The following is a 17,722-nucleotide window of genomic DNA, read 5'->3' as shown; positions in this document are numbered from 1 at the left end:
GGTTTTTTTGTTGTGGAGTGGAGGGGAGAGGAGAGGAGAGGAGAGACGCCATGGTTCTTCAAGGCTTATTTACTCAGAAAAAGGAGACTCTATAAGCTCCCACCGTACTTCTTGCTGTAGTGTCTGTGATCACAGAATTACAGGTTTGAGACTGAAAGGAACTTTTTGTCTAGGGCAAAGAGGAATGGATTTTAAGTAAAAGAAGAGAAATTTTGGTTAGATATTAGGAGCAAATTCTTTATTTATGAGGCACAGGATCAGGCTGCCCGGAAAAGCTGTGGATGCCCCAACCCTGGAGGTGCAGCCTCACCTCAAGCACTGTTTGTACTGTTTTGGTTTCCACCATATGGGGATATAAAACTGTTTAAGAGTGCCCAAAGGTGGGCTATGAAGTTGGGGAAAGGTCTGGGGAAGTACAAGGAGCCATTGAGATGTCTTGGTTTGCTTGGCTCAAAGAAGGGGAGACTAACAGAGACCTCATGGTCTACAACTTCCAGCATGGTTCTTGGAGGCCATCTAACAGCCTCCAGATCCTGCATTCAGCCTGCTGACTCAGCACCACGTAGGGATGAGAAGAAATCCCTTTTGCGGTGCCTTACTCTTCCTCTGGGGGCCATTCCAGTCCCACAAGGTCTCCAAATCACAAAGCCACACGCTCAGCCACGCAAAGCAAAGTTGGATCAGGAATGATAGAAGAACAATGTGGCCAAAGAAAGAGAAAAAAAGTCAGTGAAAGGACAGGAAGGCACAACACGGCACCTGCTGAGGTTCACCGGTTTGCTCCCGCCCCGCCAGCCCGCTATTTGCGCATGCGCAGCCCCGCGTACCGCACAAGTCGTACGCATGCGCCCTACCCACATCGGTTCACGCTGCGTTACGCTCTGTGCTACCGGAAGTGGCGTCACGCTCGGCGCAGCGCGGCCGGAAGTTGGCACGGGGGAGAAGGCGCCGTACAGCGGCACCGGGCGGATGTGAGGGGGGGGCGGCGGAGGGGCCCGGCTGGGGTGGCCCCGGGTGAGTCCTGAGGGAACGGCTTTAAACTATAAAATTTATACTGGGAGGGTCTGGTTGTAACGTCGGGGTGGGAGCAGTGAGGTGAGAGGGGCAGTGTTGATATTAGGTAGAAACTGGGCGGGTCTGGTTGTAACGGGGAGGGGGTGAGATGAGGGTCCATGTTGCTGCTGCGGGGTTGGGGCGTACGGAGGCGATCTGGCTGTAATGGGATGGGGATGGCGCTGAGCTGAGGGCCCGTGGTGATACTGGGGGGGAGTGGGACATACAGGGATGGTATGATTGTAATGAGATGGGGGTGGGGGTAACGATGGGATGAGGACCCGTGTTGGTGCTGTGGGTTGTCACAGCTCCGTCTGATCGGGATGTGTGAGATTTCAAAGTCACTCTTGGCTAAACGGAGGTGAAATGACAGCAAGCAGTCAGTTAAATGTTTATTTGTATCCCAGTGTGACACTTAGCACAAGATGTAGAGGTTGTATGGGCATATATGAGTCACTGTTAGAATCACAGAATCATTCAGGTTGGAAAAGACCTCAAAGATCATCGAGTCCAACCATGACCTAACCATACTACCCTAACTCTTACAACCCTCTGCTAAGTCATGTCCCTGAGCATCACATCCAAACAATTTTTAAACACATCCAGGGATGATGACTCAACTGTCATTCTGGGCAGCCCATTCCAATGCTTAACAACCCTTTCTGTAAAGAAGTTTTTCCTGATATCACAGAATCACAGAATTGTAGGGGTTGGAAGGGACTTCCAGAGATCATCGAGTCCAATCCCCCTGCCAAAGCAGGTTCCCTACACCAATATCCAACCTAAACTTCTCCTGGTGCAACTTAAGGCCATTTCCCCTTGTCCTGTTAAAAGATGTACTCTCTATATTCCAGAAATAGATGCTTACTTACGCTAACTTCATGTATATATAAAAAAAAATTCAACTCTTCTGGTACACAGAAGAATTGAATGAAATGCACTCGGTGCAAATGACATCAATTCTGAGCATCAGTCACAGGAAGTAGTGATAGGGCAAGAAGTAATAGCCTTGAGTTGTGCCAAAGGAGGTTCAGGTTGGAAATTAGGAAAAATTTATTCTCAGAAAGAGTGGTTAGGCACTGGAACAGGCTGCACAGGGAGGGGTGGAATCATTGTCCCGGATGTTCAAGAAAAGGGTATGGCACTGAAGGACACGTATAGTGAATATGTTGGTGATGGGTTGATGATTGTACTAGCTGATCTTAGAAGTCTGTTACAACCTCAATAATTCTATGAAAATCCTTTGCCACAGTAACAGGATTTGGACCAAGGTGTCTGAGTACCACGCTTGAATCTTTTGATTATACACAGCATGGTTTTGTGTGGCATTTTATGACAGAAGTGAATGCTCACTCACAGTTCCACTGACTGATACAAATACTGACCTACCAGCAGAAATCTTGCAAGGGAAGCTGGAATAGAAGAAATATAAGATGTTATTGTGAGTCTAATTGGTTCACTAAGTATGGGGATTCAGGAAAGCAAGACATCAGACAAGAGATGACACACTGAGAGCAATGCTACAGCTCATCATTGTTGTCAGCCTTCCAAGCCCTGCTGCCAGTGGGTTTTCCCTTTCTCAGTGCATGCAGCTTCTGGGATCAAGAGATAAAGGAAGAGATAAAGGAAGAAAAAGTGAGTATACACACACACACACACACACACACACACACATAAATATAGGTGTGTATACTGGGAAAAATATAATTATTTGGGCAAGTAATGACGAAATATAACAGCACAGTTGGGATTTCCCTCCTCCTCTCATCCATACTCACAACAGCAAGTTGTTCTCCAAGCTGATTAAATTACCTAGGCTTCTGCAGTAATCAGTGGAATGATGCATACCCCTCCCATCCAAGATATTGTGAATTGCAACACGGACAACTCTGGTTATGGGGTTCTGCAAAGAATTGCTTTTGAGATGGAAGCTTGTGCAAAGTGGCTACTGCTTCATATGGGGATTGGATAGATGCTGAAGCAAACCCTGGAAAGGAGAGCAGAGCTTGCCAGGATCTGTTTGTCCTGCGAAGTCAGGAGAAAGAGACTTTGTATGCACTGTGGAAGGTCAGCAGCAAAGAAGGGCTCAGTGCAAACAGCAATTTCTGCTCCTAAATGTGGCAGTCTGGCAAGGTCCCAAGCAATGGTTAAAAGTCTGAGGCAAGGGCAGCATTGTTGGTACCACAAGTGGCATTAGCATTATAGTCCATTTTTCCACTTGGCTTTCTTTTAGATATTATTAAGATTTCTATTTCTGCTCCCATCTCTGACACATGGAAACCTACAGAAGCTGTGGCTCTACATAACAGAAACAAGGGCAGGGAACCCGGCCGTGTGCAGTTTTCTCATAAGGGTTGGCATTCAGGTGCTGAATGAGGCACTTGAGGTGTCTGGTAGGGGCAGCACCCAGCTGTCCAGCTGTGGATGTCTGAGATTCCAAAGAGGGGATCTGAGCATCTACACTGAGCTGTCAGATATGGATGACTAATTGCAGGCATCTAACTGAGAGAAGGAGGATTCAGCTCACTGCAGACACCACCAGCTGCATTTCACTTCCTTGCAATGTCACATTTGCTTTGTGCCATAGAAAAAAAAGCAGTAATGGCAGAGAACAACTGGCAATGGTATGCCAAGATAAAATCAAAGAGAACAGAACTCCACTTACCCCAAAGACTTTGCAGGAGGATAAATGTCATGTTGATTGCAGAGAGTACTGCAGGGAGGAGGCAGGACATGCACCCAAGCAACGGGGTATTTGAGAATTCCCTACAGCCCTGGCTCCTCCTCTCCATCCCAAAACCTCCCTTCATTTCCCCTGGCTCAGCAACCAAACCTGGCTCAGAAGCCAAACCTCTGCCAGGAATCTTGTGCCATTAGCAGTAGTCTACGTGATGTAGGCTGTAGGATTGTGAAATTGAACTGTTTTGGGAATCTGATAAGCAACCAAGTCCTCTCAGCTCAGCTGGTTCTGGACCGTCAGTGGGGGAATGGGGGCACACAGGGATTTTATGGCTAGAATAGAGTACTAGTTCCTAGGTGTAGCTAGAAAAAGAAATTTGGTCCCTCAGCACCACACACAGAAGCCTTTTTCCTGGTGGTGTTAATTTTCCTGATCTTAGAGATGCCAGGTAGGCAAGCAAGAGGCTCCCACAGTATCACTCAGAATCACAGGGATTGTGAGGGACCCTAAAGATCACCTAGACCAGCCTCCCACAAGGTATACTGAACATGAAAGTGTAACGCAGATTTTGAATATCACCAGAGGAGGAGACTCCACCACCTCTCTGTTGAACTTGTTCCAGTGCTCTTTCACTCTCAAAGTAAAGAATCTTTTCTTCGTGTTCATATGGAGCTTCCTGGATTCAGTCTGTGCCTGTTGATCCTTGTCGTGTCCCTGTGAGGTGCTCCAGGCCCCAGTCATCTCTGCTGGACTCTCTGCAGTAGTTCAGGGAAGAGTAGAGGAGAAGGGGAACCTTCCTTGCCCTTTTAGCTAAACTCTGTCTAATGCAACCCAGGAAGCCATCGGCCTTCTTGGGTGTAAGAGTACACTGCTGACTCATGGCCACCAGGATACCCAGCTCTTACTCTGCTGAGCTCCTTTCCAGCTGGTAAGCTCCTAACTTCTGCCTGTATGCTGTTATTCCTGCCCAGGTGTAGGACTCTGCACTTGTCAAACCTCATAATGTTCTTGTCTGTCCAACTCTTCAGCCTATCCAAGTGTCACTGAATGACATCACAGCTTATCTGGTGTATCAGCCCTCCTCCCAGAAAGGGAAAGCAGAGCGATTTCTGGGGTTGAAGCAACAACAAGCATTTGTGGAAGGCAGGAGGGGGACAGCTGGAACTGTGTTGGAGGAGGGACACATTTCTATTTCACCCACCATTTCCCATGCTGAGGATGTCCAATCAAGACTTGGGGTCTTAACACAGATTATTATTATTATTTTTATTGTTATTTGTTGTGCTTCGTACCCATTAACACAGCATGAGTGCTTTATCCCATCAAAGCAGGGTGCTAGAGTCTTCATCTCAATATTGACACTGTCTCTAATTTGGTCAGCCACGTCAAGCTGTTTTTGTGGGCAGGCAAGATGACAACCTGTACTAATGTCAGCTATGATAGAGTTAACTTTCTTCATAGTGGCTACATTGTGCTGTGCTGTGGATTTTGGATGACAATAATGTTGGTCACACACCAGTGTTTTAGGTGTCACTGAACTGTGCTTATACAATGCCAAATACTTTACCTCCTTGACAAGAGGCTGGGGGTGCATAGGGAGAGAGGACAGGACAGAACCAAGACAACTGATCCAAATTGGACAAAAGGGTCCAATCATACATCACACGGTGTCACACTGAACAATACTGAGGGGGTGGTTGGCTGGTGGGTTGACCACTGTTTGGGGACTGGCTTTTCGTCGTTAGAGCAGAAACAAGGTGAAGCTCATGGTGATACGACCACGTCACAGAGCATCAGACACACTCACAGGATCAGGACAGAAATGTCATTTATTAATTGTTTTAAATTGGATTAAGGTGAGAAGCAGCACAGAAATGGTTTAAGGCTTGGAGGGAGTGTTGCCAAGAGGTTCAGAGGGAAGGTTGCATGAGGAATTTGTGACAGCAGCTAAACCTCTTCTGGAGGAGGGTGCTGGCTACGCAAGAGAACCTCAATATATAACATATCCCTACGACCAGAACAAGAAAGCATTATGGACTAGAGGCAATATCATAGGGAGAGGATGAAGTGGCATGGGAACTGTGTGACCTCTTAGGCAGAGAAGGCTGATTTGAGATGTTACAGAGATTCAAGCTGACTTCAAGTACCCATTTATGTCCTCCAAATATTCTCTCCATCCCAGAGAGAATGTATCTTGAAACTTAACATGTGGCAGGCAGACAGTAACTTAATTTACAGCCAATAGAGAGAGAAACTTCTGAAGCAATTCAAGGCAAAAACTGACTTGTTCTGTGTAACTGCCTGTCTCTCTTCATTAGCTGAAGGGGACCATCACGCTTCTGATTTGGGCACATCAGCTTGGTGCTTGCAATTCAGTGAGATAGATCTGTGTGTCAGTGATGGGCTTCTGTCTGCATGCTCTTTGGTCATCAGAGATGACTTTCGTTTGGACTGAAGGAATGTCATACACATGTTGGCTGGCAGTGTCACGTCTCTTTTCCACACTGGACCATCTGTGATGTTTAGATCCCAGATAGGAAGAAATGCATCGAATCCAGACCTGGAAACCTGGAAACCTGTAAAATTTGCTTACTTTACCCTGCAAGGCCACTTAAAGTTGGTAATTGTGTGTATAATCGCGTTATAGAATCACTGAATCCCAGAATGGCTTGGTTTAAAAGAACATCGTAGAGTCACAGAGTCATAAAATCATAGAATGACTTGCATTAGTAAGGTAGATATGGTACTCAGGGACAAGGGTTAGTGGGCATGGTGGTGTTGGATTTACAGTTGGAGTAGATATCTTAGAGCACTTTTCCAACTTTTGTGATTCTAAATGGAATCGATAGTAGAAAGCACTACCACTTGAAATTGAAATGAAAATTAGCAGGTAAATGCTATCAGTAGAGTCAGTTGAGGTGACTCTGTGTCCCACAAAAGAAATCGGTACTGCAGCAAAGACACACTAGCCTTGTAGATGAACCACTTAGCACTCATCTCTGCAGAAATGAAATAATTGTCTTGTGCTTGTGTGCATGTGAGCTTCTTGCACACCAAACTACAGAACTCAGGCTTTGGGACAGTGCTAGTGACATTAGTGACTTGAATGGCAGCATGAGCACGGCTTTTCTATTTGTCATGCTGCAGGACGCTGTAAAAGAAAACAGAGAATCACTTTGGTGAAGAATTCCAAACAGGTTATCCTATTAAAAAGAAGGATAAATTCATTGTACCTTAATTTTATGTTTAGTACCACTACTGTTCAGGTAAGTGGACTGCAAGATTTAGTTAAAAGTCACAAGCATAACATAAGGAGATTGTAATTTGCCCAGCACAGTTTTGTATAGCTGTGGTGTCAGACATTTTCTGTAGGTGAAGCTAAACTCATTTTGTGAAATAAACTATTTTCTATTTCTACCAATCCTTTTGATTGGAGATAATATGGGGTTTAAAATAGTGATTTAATTCCTTCTTGTATTGCTCAGTTTTGCACTTCCTTGTGCAAGGAATGTGACCTATTATCCCTTCAGCTAATCAGGAGTAGTTAGGCTTGAGAATAGTCCTCACCTTCTGGTTTTATGATACTTAGTCCCTTAAGCAAGCCAAAGACTACTTCCACTTCTGTGAGTATGCATAAAAATCTCCCAGATCATTTACATAGTCCAGTATAACCCATTTACCATGTAAACTGTAGACTTTTCCCTTCATCAGTATTTGCTTTAGCAGCATTCTCTCTTCACCATTTCAGCCTATACTGAGGCTGTTGGAGTACCTGCAGTGTGTTTGTAGGGGGTGCTGCTGAGGGCTGAGTCTCAGTAGCTCACAGTGAGGGAGCTGCTTTACTGCATATGAAACCCTCACCCATAATCAGGACATCTGCCAGTGATTTAGCACCAGATTCCCCACAAACACAAGGTATGTGGCATCTAGAGTGTTCTTCAATTAACAATATATTTTTATTCCTGTTAGATAGGCATATGATTTTCTGTTTTTGTGCAACTCCTTTATAGAGAGCAGTCAGTCCTCTTTAGAATTGCTTCTAGTAAATTAAAAGATCTTCCAGGTGGCACAGGATAACCCTCATATATTTTCTCAACTTGCTTAGCTGTTCAGACTAAAGACAAAAGTCACTTCTCTTCAGAATATCATTATTCTGTTTCTTTAAATTCTGTTAAGTTAGAAAGTAAGTAGCCACAGTACTGCTGCCACTTCCTTCACTTTTTTAGGGGAAGTTGCTTTAATTGGATCTTATTTCATTATTATTCTTATTCTTATTTCTTATTATTCTTATTATTATTCTTATTTCTTATTATTCTTATTACATTGGTGTAATTTCACATATTTCAAGTTAAACTGTAGAAGTTGAGTGTGTGCAGAGTAAACAGTTGTGGGTGAGAGAGATGGTTTATTGTCTTCCAAATCCACTATAACTTCAGAAATCCCACCTCATGCCACAGCAGAAATTGGATATTGTGGCACATTATTAATTTTGCAGGATCAGATGTTTGAACCGAAAGACCTGATGCCAAGGTCATCTGTTTAAATTACCAATGCCTGTGCTTGTTGTACCACATTTTTCCTGTTGGGCTGCCACTAATGCTGCTCCCAGTGCTGCACAAACTATGGCTTCCCCTTTTCGCTTCCCTCAGGCTAAATTAAAGCGAAATGACACTAAATATTGATTAAATTTTATTAATATCGCCCTGCTATACTTTGCACAAGACACACAATACAGAGTGTGTATGTATTCATATGTCTATAGCTTATCGGTGATAAGCTGTGATGATATGCCTTGCATTACATTCTAATGCAAGATGAAAAGAGAGAGAGTGGAGAGGGAAAGGACTAGATAGGCAGGGAAGGAATTTGGATTTGGATCACCACCACCTTTGTTTCCAGCATAGTCTCTGGTCTGGTAATATTCGGGTGGCAGATGCATACTTGACCACTGAGTTGTAATCCTTTTTGTTTGTTGCAAAAGGGGATATTTCATGTGTGTATCCATAATTGGTATGTAAGATGGGAGTAGGTGGGATTCAGCATTTGCGAATATGTGGGGGGGAAGGGCAGTGTCCTTCCCTCTCATTGGATATGAAGGCAGAGAAACTGTCCCTTGTCGCGTTGGTCACTTTGGCATCTCTTGCAACAAGGGAACTTGCCTAAACATGTGGGTAGGACTGTCCATCCTCTGATGTATTCTGCTCTCTCTTTGACAAGCATTTTTGGTTCCCTAATTCAGGCTGCAAATTCAGCACACAATTTCTGTTCCTTCTTCGCAGCTAAGCAGTGTGTCAGTACTTGAGACACTGAAACAGTTCTGGAGGTTTTCTGCAGACCTTCATAAACTGCAAACTAAGCACTCCATTTCCGTTCGTGCTTCCTTGCTAAGCACTGCACTAAGGGTTGGAACATTTAAATAATTATAGAGATTTTCCACAGGAATATGAAGGAAAGATTGGGAAGTACTGGGAGGGTCTGGTTGTAATGAGGATGAGAATGAGATGAGGGCCCATTTTGGTACTGAGGGGCACTGGGGCATACTGGGACAGGTTGCTTTTTGTAGCAAGAATCATCATAGAATCATAGAATGGCCTGGGTTGAAAAGGACCACAATGCTCATCCAGTTTCAACCCCCCTGCTGTGTGCAGGGTCACCAACCAGCAGACCAGGCTGCCCACAGCCACATCCAGCCTGGCCTTGAATGCCTCCAGGGATGGGGCATCCACAACCTCCTTGGGCAACCTGTTCCAGTGCTTCACCACCCTCTGTGAAAAACTTCCTCCTAATATCCAACCTAAACCTCCCGTCTTAGTTTAAAACCATTCGTCCTTGTCGTATCACTATCCACCCTCTTAAACAGTCATACCCCCTCCTGTTTATATGCTCCCTTCAAATATTGGAAGGCCACAATGAGGTTTCCCCAGAGCCTTCTCTAAGCTAAACCCGCCCAGTTCCCTCAACCTTTTTTCATAGGAGAGGTGCTCCAGCCCTCTGATCATCTTAGTGGCCTCCTCTGGACCTGCTCCAAGAGTTCCACATCTTTCTTGTGCAGGGGCTGGACTCAGACATACAGGAAAGGAATGGTTGTAATGAGATGGGGAAGTGCAGTGAGATGGGTGGGTCTGAGTGATGCTGGGATTGATTGGGGTGTATTGGCTGTAAAGCGAGGAGGAGAAGAACAGGTCAGGGGGAGATTGTGTTGATGCCAGGGTGGGACTGGGACACACTGGCTTATGGTGTTCCTTTAGGAGTACTGTGATGAAAGATCTCTGTTGGTATTGAAGGAAACAGGAACATACTGGAGAGTTTGGACTGAAATGATCTATTTGCACTGAGGAGGAAAATGAAAACAAAAAACAACAGTGACAACAACAACAAAAACAGCTGTTCCTTCCACGTTGTAGTGGGAACTAATTCATCTTAAACATTTCGTCCGTCACTGCTTTGTTTTGCTTTGCACTTACTCCAGCACTGTCCTTTAACATAAGCTATTCTCCATTTCAGACGTGTGTCCTAGCAACGTCCTTAAATTATTCTTTTCTTTCTCTATTACATATTCTTTCTCTGATATATACCCTTGGTTATATCTATAAACTGGTCATTCCTTCTCAGCTTCAGATTACATCTAGTAGCCCGTGGGCGCCCAACTTTTTGGCTTGCCTGGACCATGCTGAGTAAAGGGGAATTATTTTGGGATGCTTATATGTCGGTCGCTCCAAAAGTAATGCCTCCTACTTATGTCCATATGGCAGATACAGCGAGCACAGTAACTACCTGATAAAGCAAATTCTCAGCTATTGAACAATATTTTTCAACACAGTCACCACCATTAGTGGTGCATTTTGGCCAGCAATGAACAAGAGCCTGCATGCTATACTTGTTAAAACCTGTACTAGCGGAGATGATCCGCCATAGCTGTTGTCATTGCTGAAAATTGCCACCCAGTGACTTGCTGCCCTCACATCCACTATTTGGTCTCCATAAATGTTCAGCAAGATTTGATGAATGTCAGTGGGTGCATTTTTTTTCCACACGGAGGAATTCAGTGATGCACTTTTGCTTTTTATGCAGTTCTTTGTCATATGCCATCCTGCTGCCATCTGGCAAGAGCATGTAATGGAATATTGGTGGGAAGGTTCAACCTCTGCATCCATCTCACCTACATCCACCTGTGACTTCGTGGGCCAACATACTAAAACAGGAGGTTTTACTTTTGGAGTAGCATTCGTAAAATTTGAATACAGTTGGGTAATGTATACAAGTAACAAAACTTCTTTTTCAGGTGTTCACCAGAGATTTTTTATGAAATTTTACTCTTCTTGTGCTTCATCCTTGATAATGGCTGCTCACAAGTGTGGGGACAGCCAAAAGCAATGGCATGAATAAGGCATGGCTGTGAAGCAGGGAATATTTTTCTAACAGTCTGGTAAAGAGATGCAGTCAGATTTTTGAGTTGAATATCTGATTGCAACTCTATATATTACATTTGAGAAATATATTTATGTTGACTGAATGTGGTACTGCAAATATTTTACATATATATATAATTCATATATACACTACATTATATATATATAAAATACAACTCCCTGTGCTGTGTTTTCAGCCCCAGGCAGCATTAATAGTTTGGTTGATGCCAAGCAATGAGTACATGTTCGGCCACTTGGTGGGGAAGCGCCACCACCATGATGTCATGGGGCACTGTGAGCTGTTCTGGGACACGTTTGACCCATGGCTAGTGCCTGCAGCAGCCCAAGCTCTTGTTCCATGGGTTACCTGACCCACTCTCATGATTCTCTCTGTTTCTTCACCACCTCTTATACAGAAAATCAGCTTTGCACCATTTTCTAAAGAAGTGCTTTTCACTTTTTTTTTTTTGCTTGCTTCCTGCATTGGGAACACCTCTCCAACTGCATGTCGATGCTTTTCCTCACCTGTGCTCACCTGACTCTTCCTAGAGGTTCTCTGCTTTAGTAGTTCTGCTTCAACAAACCCTTTCTATTTTTCACTTTGCCCCTGGTGCTTTGTTTTACCCCTTCAATAAAACCACAGCCACTTTAACTGTGTAGAAGACCAAAACAAAAGTGTGTGGCCACCTGCTTGATGTGGCCACATAAATTTCCCACCATGAACATCCACATGTATCGCCAAGAGTGAACAGTCCCAGAACTGTGTGTTTGAAGCGTAACAGTAGCAGTGCATTCATGGTGGCCTGGAATAAATCAGCACTTCACTTAGCTCCGTTCCCCATTAGTGTCACACTTCATGTCCCTTCGTTTTTGAAGAAGAAATTTGAAATGCCTTGGAGGTGTTATCCGATGGGAAGATGCTATCTCAGCAAGTGACTGTCTGGATTCAGATTTCTTCTCATTTTATTCTTCACTGGTTTCCTTTGCTCCTAATCTGATTTACTCAAACTCACATCTCCTTTACCCTTTTCTGTTCGTAGTATCTTTAACAAATACCTTTTTCTCCCATCTCTGTCCCTATTTTCCCTTCATCATATAATTAACAATTACCTTCTCTCCTAATTTCAACTTGCTACCTTCATAAACTAACCCAGATTTCCTTCACTTTGTCTTTTAGGATTTCCTGTCTCATTTGTCCCCCACTTCCTCCCGAGTTCCCCTTTTTATGGCACTCTGGTTTGCAGTGTGTATGAGGGACAAAGCTTCACGCTGATCATTCTTTCTCTGTGGCAGTGAAACCAAATCTTGCACTGAAACTCAGCTCTGTTGTGAATTGTTTTATTTTGTTTTTTCTTGTAACTTGAGCTCCAGCAGAGGTGGGAGGAGCAGACAATAAGTACTTTTCCCTGGAACACTTTTTATTCATTTAAGCTCTTACTATTAATGGAACCACTCTGTTATTAATAACATTGTGTTTGCTCACAGCTCACCCTGCCTGAAGTTCCATCTTTGTGCCCAGAGTTTATCAGTTCTTGCAGATTCAACACCACCGACAGTCTCTGGATGTCGATCCCTGTGATTGCTCCTGAAATCCTCTCCACTGCTTCCGCTTATCGTGATATCTCATGACTTCAAAGGTGAAACTGGGTCTTTCAAATTTGGCTATTTGCAGATTGCTTCTCACTTTCGACAGCTGCTCATTATGCACTTGCAGGGTGTGATTTCATGTGTTGTTACAGCTGTACAAGGAGATCGATCATGTTTCATCCTTGTTTTCCTCCCTGACTTATCAGTCAGGTCTAAACTGATCTCTTTGTGGCATCTAGATTGGGACAGCAAAGCCAGCCTGCGTGTCTGTGACTGCATCCCCAGGCTTTCTTCCTGATAGAGCCTCTGAGACAATGACTTTGAGCCCCAACTCTGGCAGCCGCATTGGCTGTTGCAGAGGCTGAAGGTCACTTTGTCCTTACTGGAGACACTAGCTCTCTGTACAAGCCGCACACTGATGTCACAAACGCCATTCTGCCTGAGTTCCTTTAACAGGAGGTAGTGGAGGGTTTGGATGGAGCCCGGAGAAACAAGGACCAGAAAGAGATGTACAAAGAAAGATAAAGTCTGAAAACTGGCCGACAAACTTGTGGAAGTAGACAAGCTGTTGTTGTTGAATCCACAGAAGCTGATAAACTCAGGGTTGACTTTGTCTAAGGGCACCAGCACATGTTGGTATCCTCTGAATGCAGCCAGAACAGTGGCTTCTCGTGGCAGACAGCGTGCAGGGTTGTGCAGACACCCAGTAAGACCAAGCACAGACTGAAGAGCTTTGCATACCCTGCCTGGCAGCTGCTGGTAGCTGGTACAACTCCCAGCTTGTAGGTATAGTAGTGAGGCTTTCAACCGCTGCTCCAACCAATTAGACACGGGTAACCTTGCAAGTGGTCTGTGTGGGTGAACTGATTCAGTGTCTAATAATAGGTTAATGAGTTATAAGGTTTCCAAGAAGTATTTTTGATGGTTCACCACTAGCACCTGCCTGCCAACCTGAAATGGCTGACAGATTTTGCAGACTCTCTGTACTCCTTACATGTGGGCTTATCTCTGACCTGCCTTCCTCCACACTGTCTTCATAGCCCTTGTTTTGTAGTTCTGCTCCCCGATGGCTTTCATCTTATCCTTTCCTTATTTTTGCAGAGCTTCCTGTCGGGGTTGGCATCCAGCATCTGGAGCCATGGAAGAGCAGCCAGCTTCTCCTGCTTCTGATTCTCCCTTTTCTCTGCGGCGGGTCTGCATTTCTGAAGATGAACCTGAAGATGAAGAGCAGGAAGAAACTCCGGAGGAGGATACAACCCAAGTACAGATGGAAAAAGACTCCGTGAAGCAAGACAGGATTGGTTCTCCTCGATGTTCAGCACGGTGCTGGCAAGGACGAGGTTCTCTTATCCCACAGGGCATGGAAAGCCCAGGCCAAAGGGTGGGAGAGGAACCTGAGGAGCTGCAGCCATGCAGGAAGAACCGGCTGAACCTGAAGCCCAAAACAAGCCTGGTCCCAACATCTCCAGGAGAGGGAGAAAGAGCTGAAGAGCCAGGGCCCTCAAGGGGAAAGAGGCTGCGCTTGATCTGGGGCCAGTCCAGTGACTTCCGACGGAAGAAGAACCTTGGGGAGAATGGGTTGGAGGAAGCTCCCATGTTGCCACAGAGCAGCGAAGAGGAAGAAGAGGAGGGAAAAGCTTCTCGGTCTTGCTCCCCCGAGCCACCTCTTCACAGTGATGCTCGTCCCAAGCCAGATTTTGTGCAGCTGATTGATGAGCACGGCATTTACTCCACGGCCAAGCTGGTATTGGGCAGCGCGGCGGGTGAGCTGGAGGAGGCAGCAGTGGTGCTGCCCCCACACCTGAAGCGTGGAGCAAGCGGGGCCACTGAGTTTGAGATCCGTGAGGTGATTGTGGACGAGAAACCCTTCCAGTGTGGTGTGTGTGAGAAAGCCTTCAAACGTGCTTGGGAGCTCTTCAGCCATGAGGTTGTGCACAATGAGGAGCGGCCTTTCCGCTGCGATCTCTGCGAGGCTTCTTTCAAGCGACACTCGGACTTCAAGAGCCACCGCTTGGTGCACACAGAGGAGCGTCCCTTCCGATGCGAGCTCTGTGGGAAGCGTTTCAAACGTTCTTCTAACCTCCAGGAGCACCGGCGCATCCATACGGGTGAACGTCCCTTCCACTGCGCCTGCTGTGACAAGAGCTTCAAGACACCCTACGAGCTGCAGCGTCATACCCTGACCCACTGCACCGAGAAACCCTTCAAGTGCGCAGATTGTGGGAAGGATTTCCCCACTTCCAATGCCCTCCTCCTGCACCAGAGGCAGCACTGTGACGACAAGCCCCACGTCTGCGGTGTCTGTGGTAAGAAATTCACCTACGGCCACAGCCTTAAGGTTCATGAGCGTGTGCACACGGGTGACCGGCCCTTCGTCTGCCCGCTCTGTGGGAAAGGTTTCAAGCAGTCCAATGCGCTTTCCTCTCATGAACGTGTGCACACAGGTGAGCGGCCCTTTGTCTGCAAAACCTGCGGGAAGGCCTTCAAGCAGTCGTCCTACCTCGTGATCCATGAGCGGGCGCACACTGGGGAGCGACCCTACAAATGCGAAGCGTGTGGGAAAGCCTTTGCCCGCCCCTCCTTGCTGCTGCAGCACCACCGCGTGCACAGCCAGGAGCGGCCCTACAAATGCAGCTTCTGCCACAAGTTCTTCAAGGACTTGGCCTACCTGGCAGTGCATGAGAAGGTGCACACAGGCGAGACCCCCTACAAGTGCAGTGTCTGCGACAAGGGCTTTGCTCACCCCTCCAACCTGCTGCAGCACCAGCGCGTGCACCGTGATGGCTGAACCAGAGTAGCGTGCATAGCATGAGTGTTTTGAGGCCAAGAAGCCTGAAGCAAGAAGTGAGCATGCTACAAGCATGCGTGCAGCCCCAGGCTGGCCCACTTACACAAGCAAGCCATCTGTAGAGGACCTGGAGAGGAGGCCAAAATGTGGGTGCTGCTGCAGGTCTTCTCCTGACCCCCATCCCACTGGGGCCTCTGCCGCATGGCTTCTATCTGCCAAACCCTGACATACGTTGCTCTCTCCTGCTTCCAACAAAGTGATCTCACAGGGATGGTCGCTGAGCCCTCAGGCTGGGGCTGCTGCAGACTCCTGTCCCCCAACCTGCAGGAAGGTAACGTGCTGTTCTCAAGCACTGCTGGCTGCAGACTTGCTGGTGCAGACTTGCTGGTACAAGCTGAAGCTTGTGGTACTGTGAGTCTTGTGCTATAGTGGCTTGCAGAGGCAAGCTGCTTTGACCAAGGCTGCAGTGCAGCTGAGAGATGATATCCAGAGCTCTGACAGCACTGTAGGAAGTCCTGTATTTAGCTGATAGTAAGGAATGCTTCTCCTCAGTGTTTCAAGAAGAGCTGCCCAGTCATCCCTGTAAGTTCCCATAACTCAGCCTTGCCCTGCAACAGGCCCCATCAACATGTCTGCATTAAGCTTGGAGTTACATTGCTGTTCTCCTTGAGTGCAAGACATGGGCTGGGAGCTCCTGGATATCCCCTTATTGTAGGGGTACACTGAGTCTTGCAGCAGAAGGAGACAGAGCTGTCAATTTTGGAGGAGAATAAGTGCATTGGTGTAAAGTATGATTGGGAACAGCAATGCTTGAGCACCTCACATTTCTTTTAGAGCATAAATGTCCCGTCCATATTTCACTCTGCTGCTGATGATCAGGTTGATGACAATAACGCCCTTTCCCCTGCTGTGCAGGGTCCACGCTGGCATTTTGCTGGTACAGAAGGCTGCTTCCAGTGTTCCAGCATTCCACTGGCTGCAAGTTGTATGTTCTTAAGCTTTGGCCTCGAGGCACAAGGGAAGATTTGGGTGACCGTGGGGAGCCAGAGTAGGGAAGAGGGAGTGCTGGTCCCTATTATGTCGCTGGTGGAATGCTGGTGGAGTTGATGGGGGAGAGGTGCTGAGCCACACAATAGCCACCTCACCTCTCCCAGTCTGGAGGAAAAAGCCTGGCATCTCAAGTGGGAAAGACTTACCCTCTTTTCTGTGCCATGGTGCTTTGTGAGGCTGTTACGAAGCAGAAAACGGGGGATACACAAATTGTTTGCAGGATCTGTATGAGGAAGCGGAGAGCAGAAAACCAGCCTTGGGTCCTCTTTGTTTCCATACAGTGCATCCCTAGTGGCAGCACCAGATCTAGAGCCACCTGAGCTGCTGCTGAAATCTGAATTTGTTCTCTTTGACTGATAGCTGCTGCTGGGCAGAGGGTGGCATGTAGATCTTTTCTTGTAAAAGCAAGACCCAAGTCCCTTGGGGCACCATCAGAGTCCCGTCCTCACATCTGAGCCGCTTTGGAGGGACCTGGTGTCACGGTCACCTTCTTACACACTGGGTCTGTGGGACTGGAGGTGCCAACCCTCAGACTCCTCATGGTCCCAGTCCTACCCTGTCCCCATTTTGTACGGTTTGAAAGCAGGTGTACACTCCTCAGCACTCTGCACACTAATTAAAGGATGGTTATTTAATGCTGTCTCTTGTATAATTGCTGGTTTGAGGCCACTTTTAAATCCCTGCTTGCTTGTGGGGTTTTGAGGTGATCCTGGTGGCTAGTTCACCAGTTGCTACTAAGCCTGTGTGCAACATACTCAGTGCTTTACACATCAGCATTCACAACCCAGATCACCTGTGCATTTTCCAAGTACTGAGGTGGAGATTGGAGGATGAAGATGAGACTTGCTCCAACAACCTGCACCCAGTTGTTGCATTAAAGTGGGGACACATCTTCCTAGGAATAGATGCTCATGAAGTGCCAGTGCAGACCCCATATCTTTATGCTGTATCCACGTTTCCCCAGGATTCAGCCCAGATGTCCCATTACAGCCTCTTCTTGTGGCACCTGCATCAGAGTGCACATGCTGTGGAGCTGCCTGTAATGTTTCTGCATCTGTAACTGCATTATATGCCAGATCCCTTCTGCGTCAGATACCTAAAAATAACTCCACTGCCACTTGCTGCCTGGGTAGGTGGAGCTGAATCAAGCACGTC

At 46.4% G+C, this 17,722-nt stretch overlaps 1 protein-coding gene across 1 annotated transcript; it reads left to right on the top strand.

Annotated features, from left to right (window-relative positions):
- Positions 1-943: 943 nt before the first annotated feature.
- LOC122192679 (zinc finger protein 70-like) lies at positions 944-17,202 on the top strand. The gene is made up of 2 exons (XM_042893318.1): positions 944-1,014; positions 13,831-17,202. The coding sequence occupies exon 2, from the start codon at positions 13,868-13,870 to the stop codon at positions 15,515-15,517; it is 1,650 nt and encodes a 549-aa protein (XP_042749252.1). The 5' UTR covers positions 944-1,014; positions 13,831-13,867; the 3' UTR covers positions 15,518-17,202.
- Positions 17,203-17,722: the final 520 nt, after the last annotated feature.

This window comes from Lagopus leucura, unplaced genomic scaffold (assembly GCF_019238085.1).
Source record: "Lagopus leucura isolate 7727_CA_CO unplaced genomic scaffold, USGS_WTPT01 222-1_obj-0_obj, whole genome shotgun sequence".
NCBI classification, from domain to species: domain Eukaryota; kingdom Metazoa; phylum Chordata; class Aves; order Galliformes; family Phasianidae; genus Lagopus; species Lagopus leucura.
The sequence above is the reverse complement of the archived record's forward strand: the minus strand, read 5'-3'. Positions and strand labels throughout refer to the sequence as shown.

Excerpts from the sequence above, each read along its gene's own strand:
- LOC122192679 (XM_042893318.1), top strand. The coding sequence starts at position 13,868 with ATGGAAGAGCAGCCAGCTTCTCCTGCTTCTGATTCTCCCTTTTCTCTG.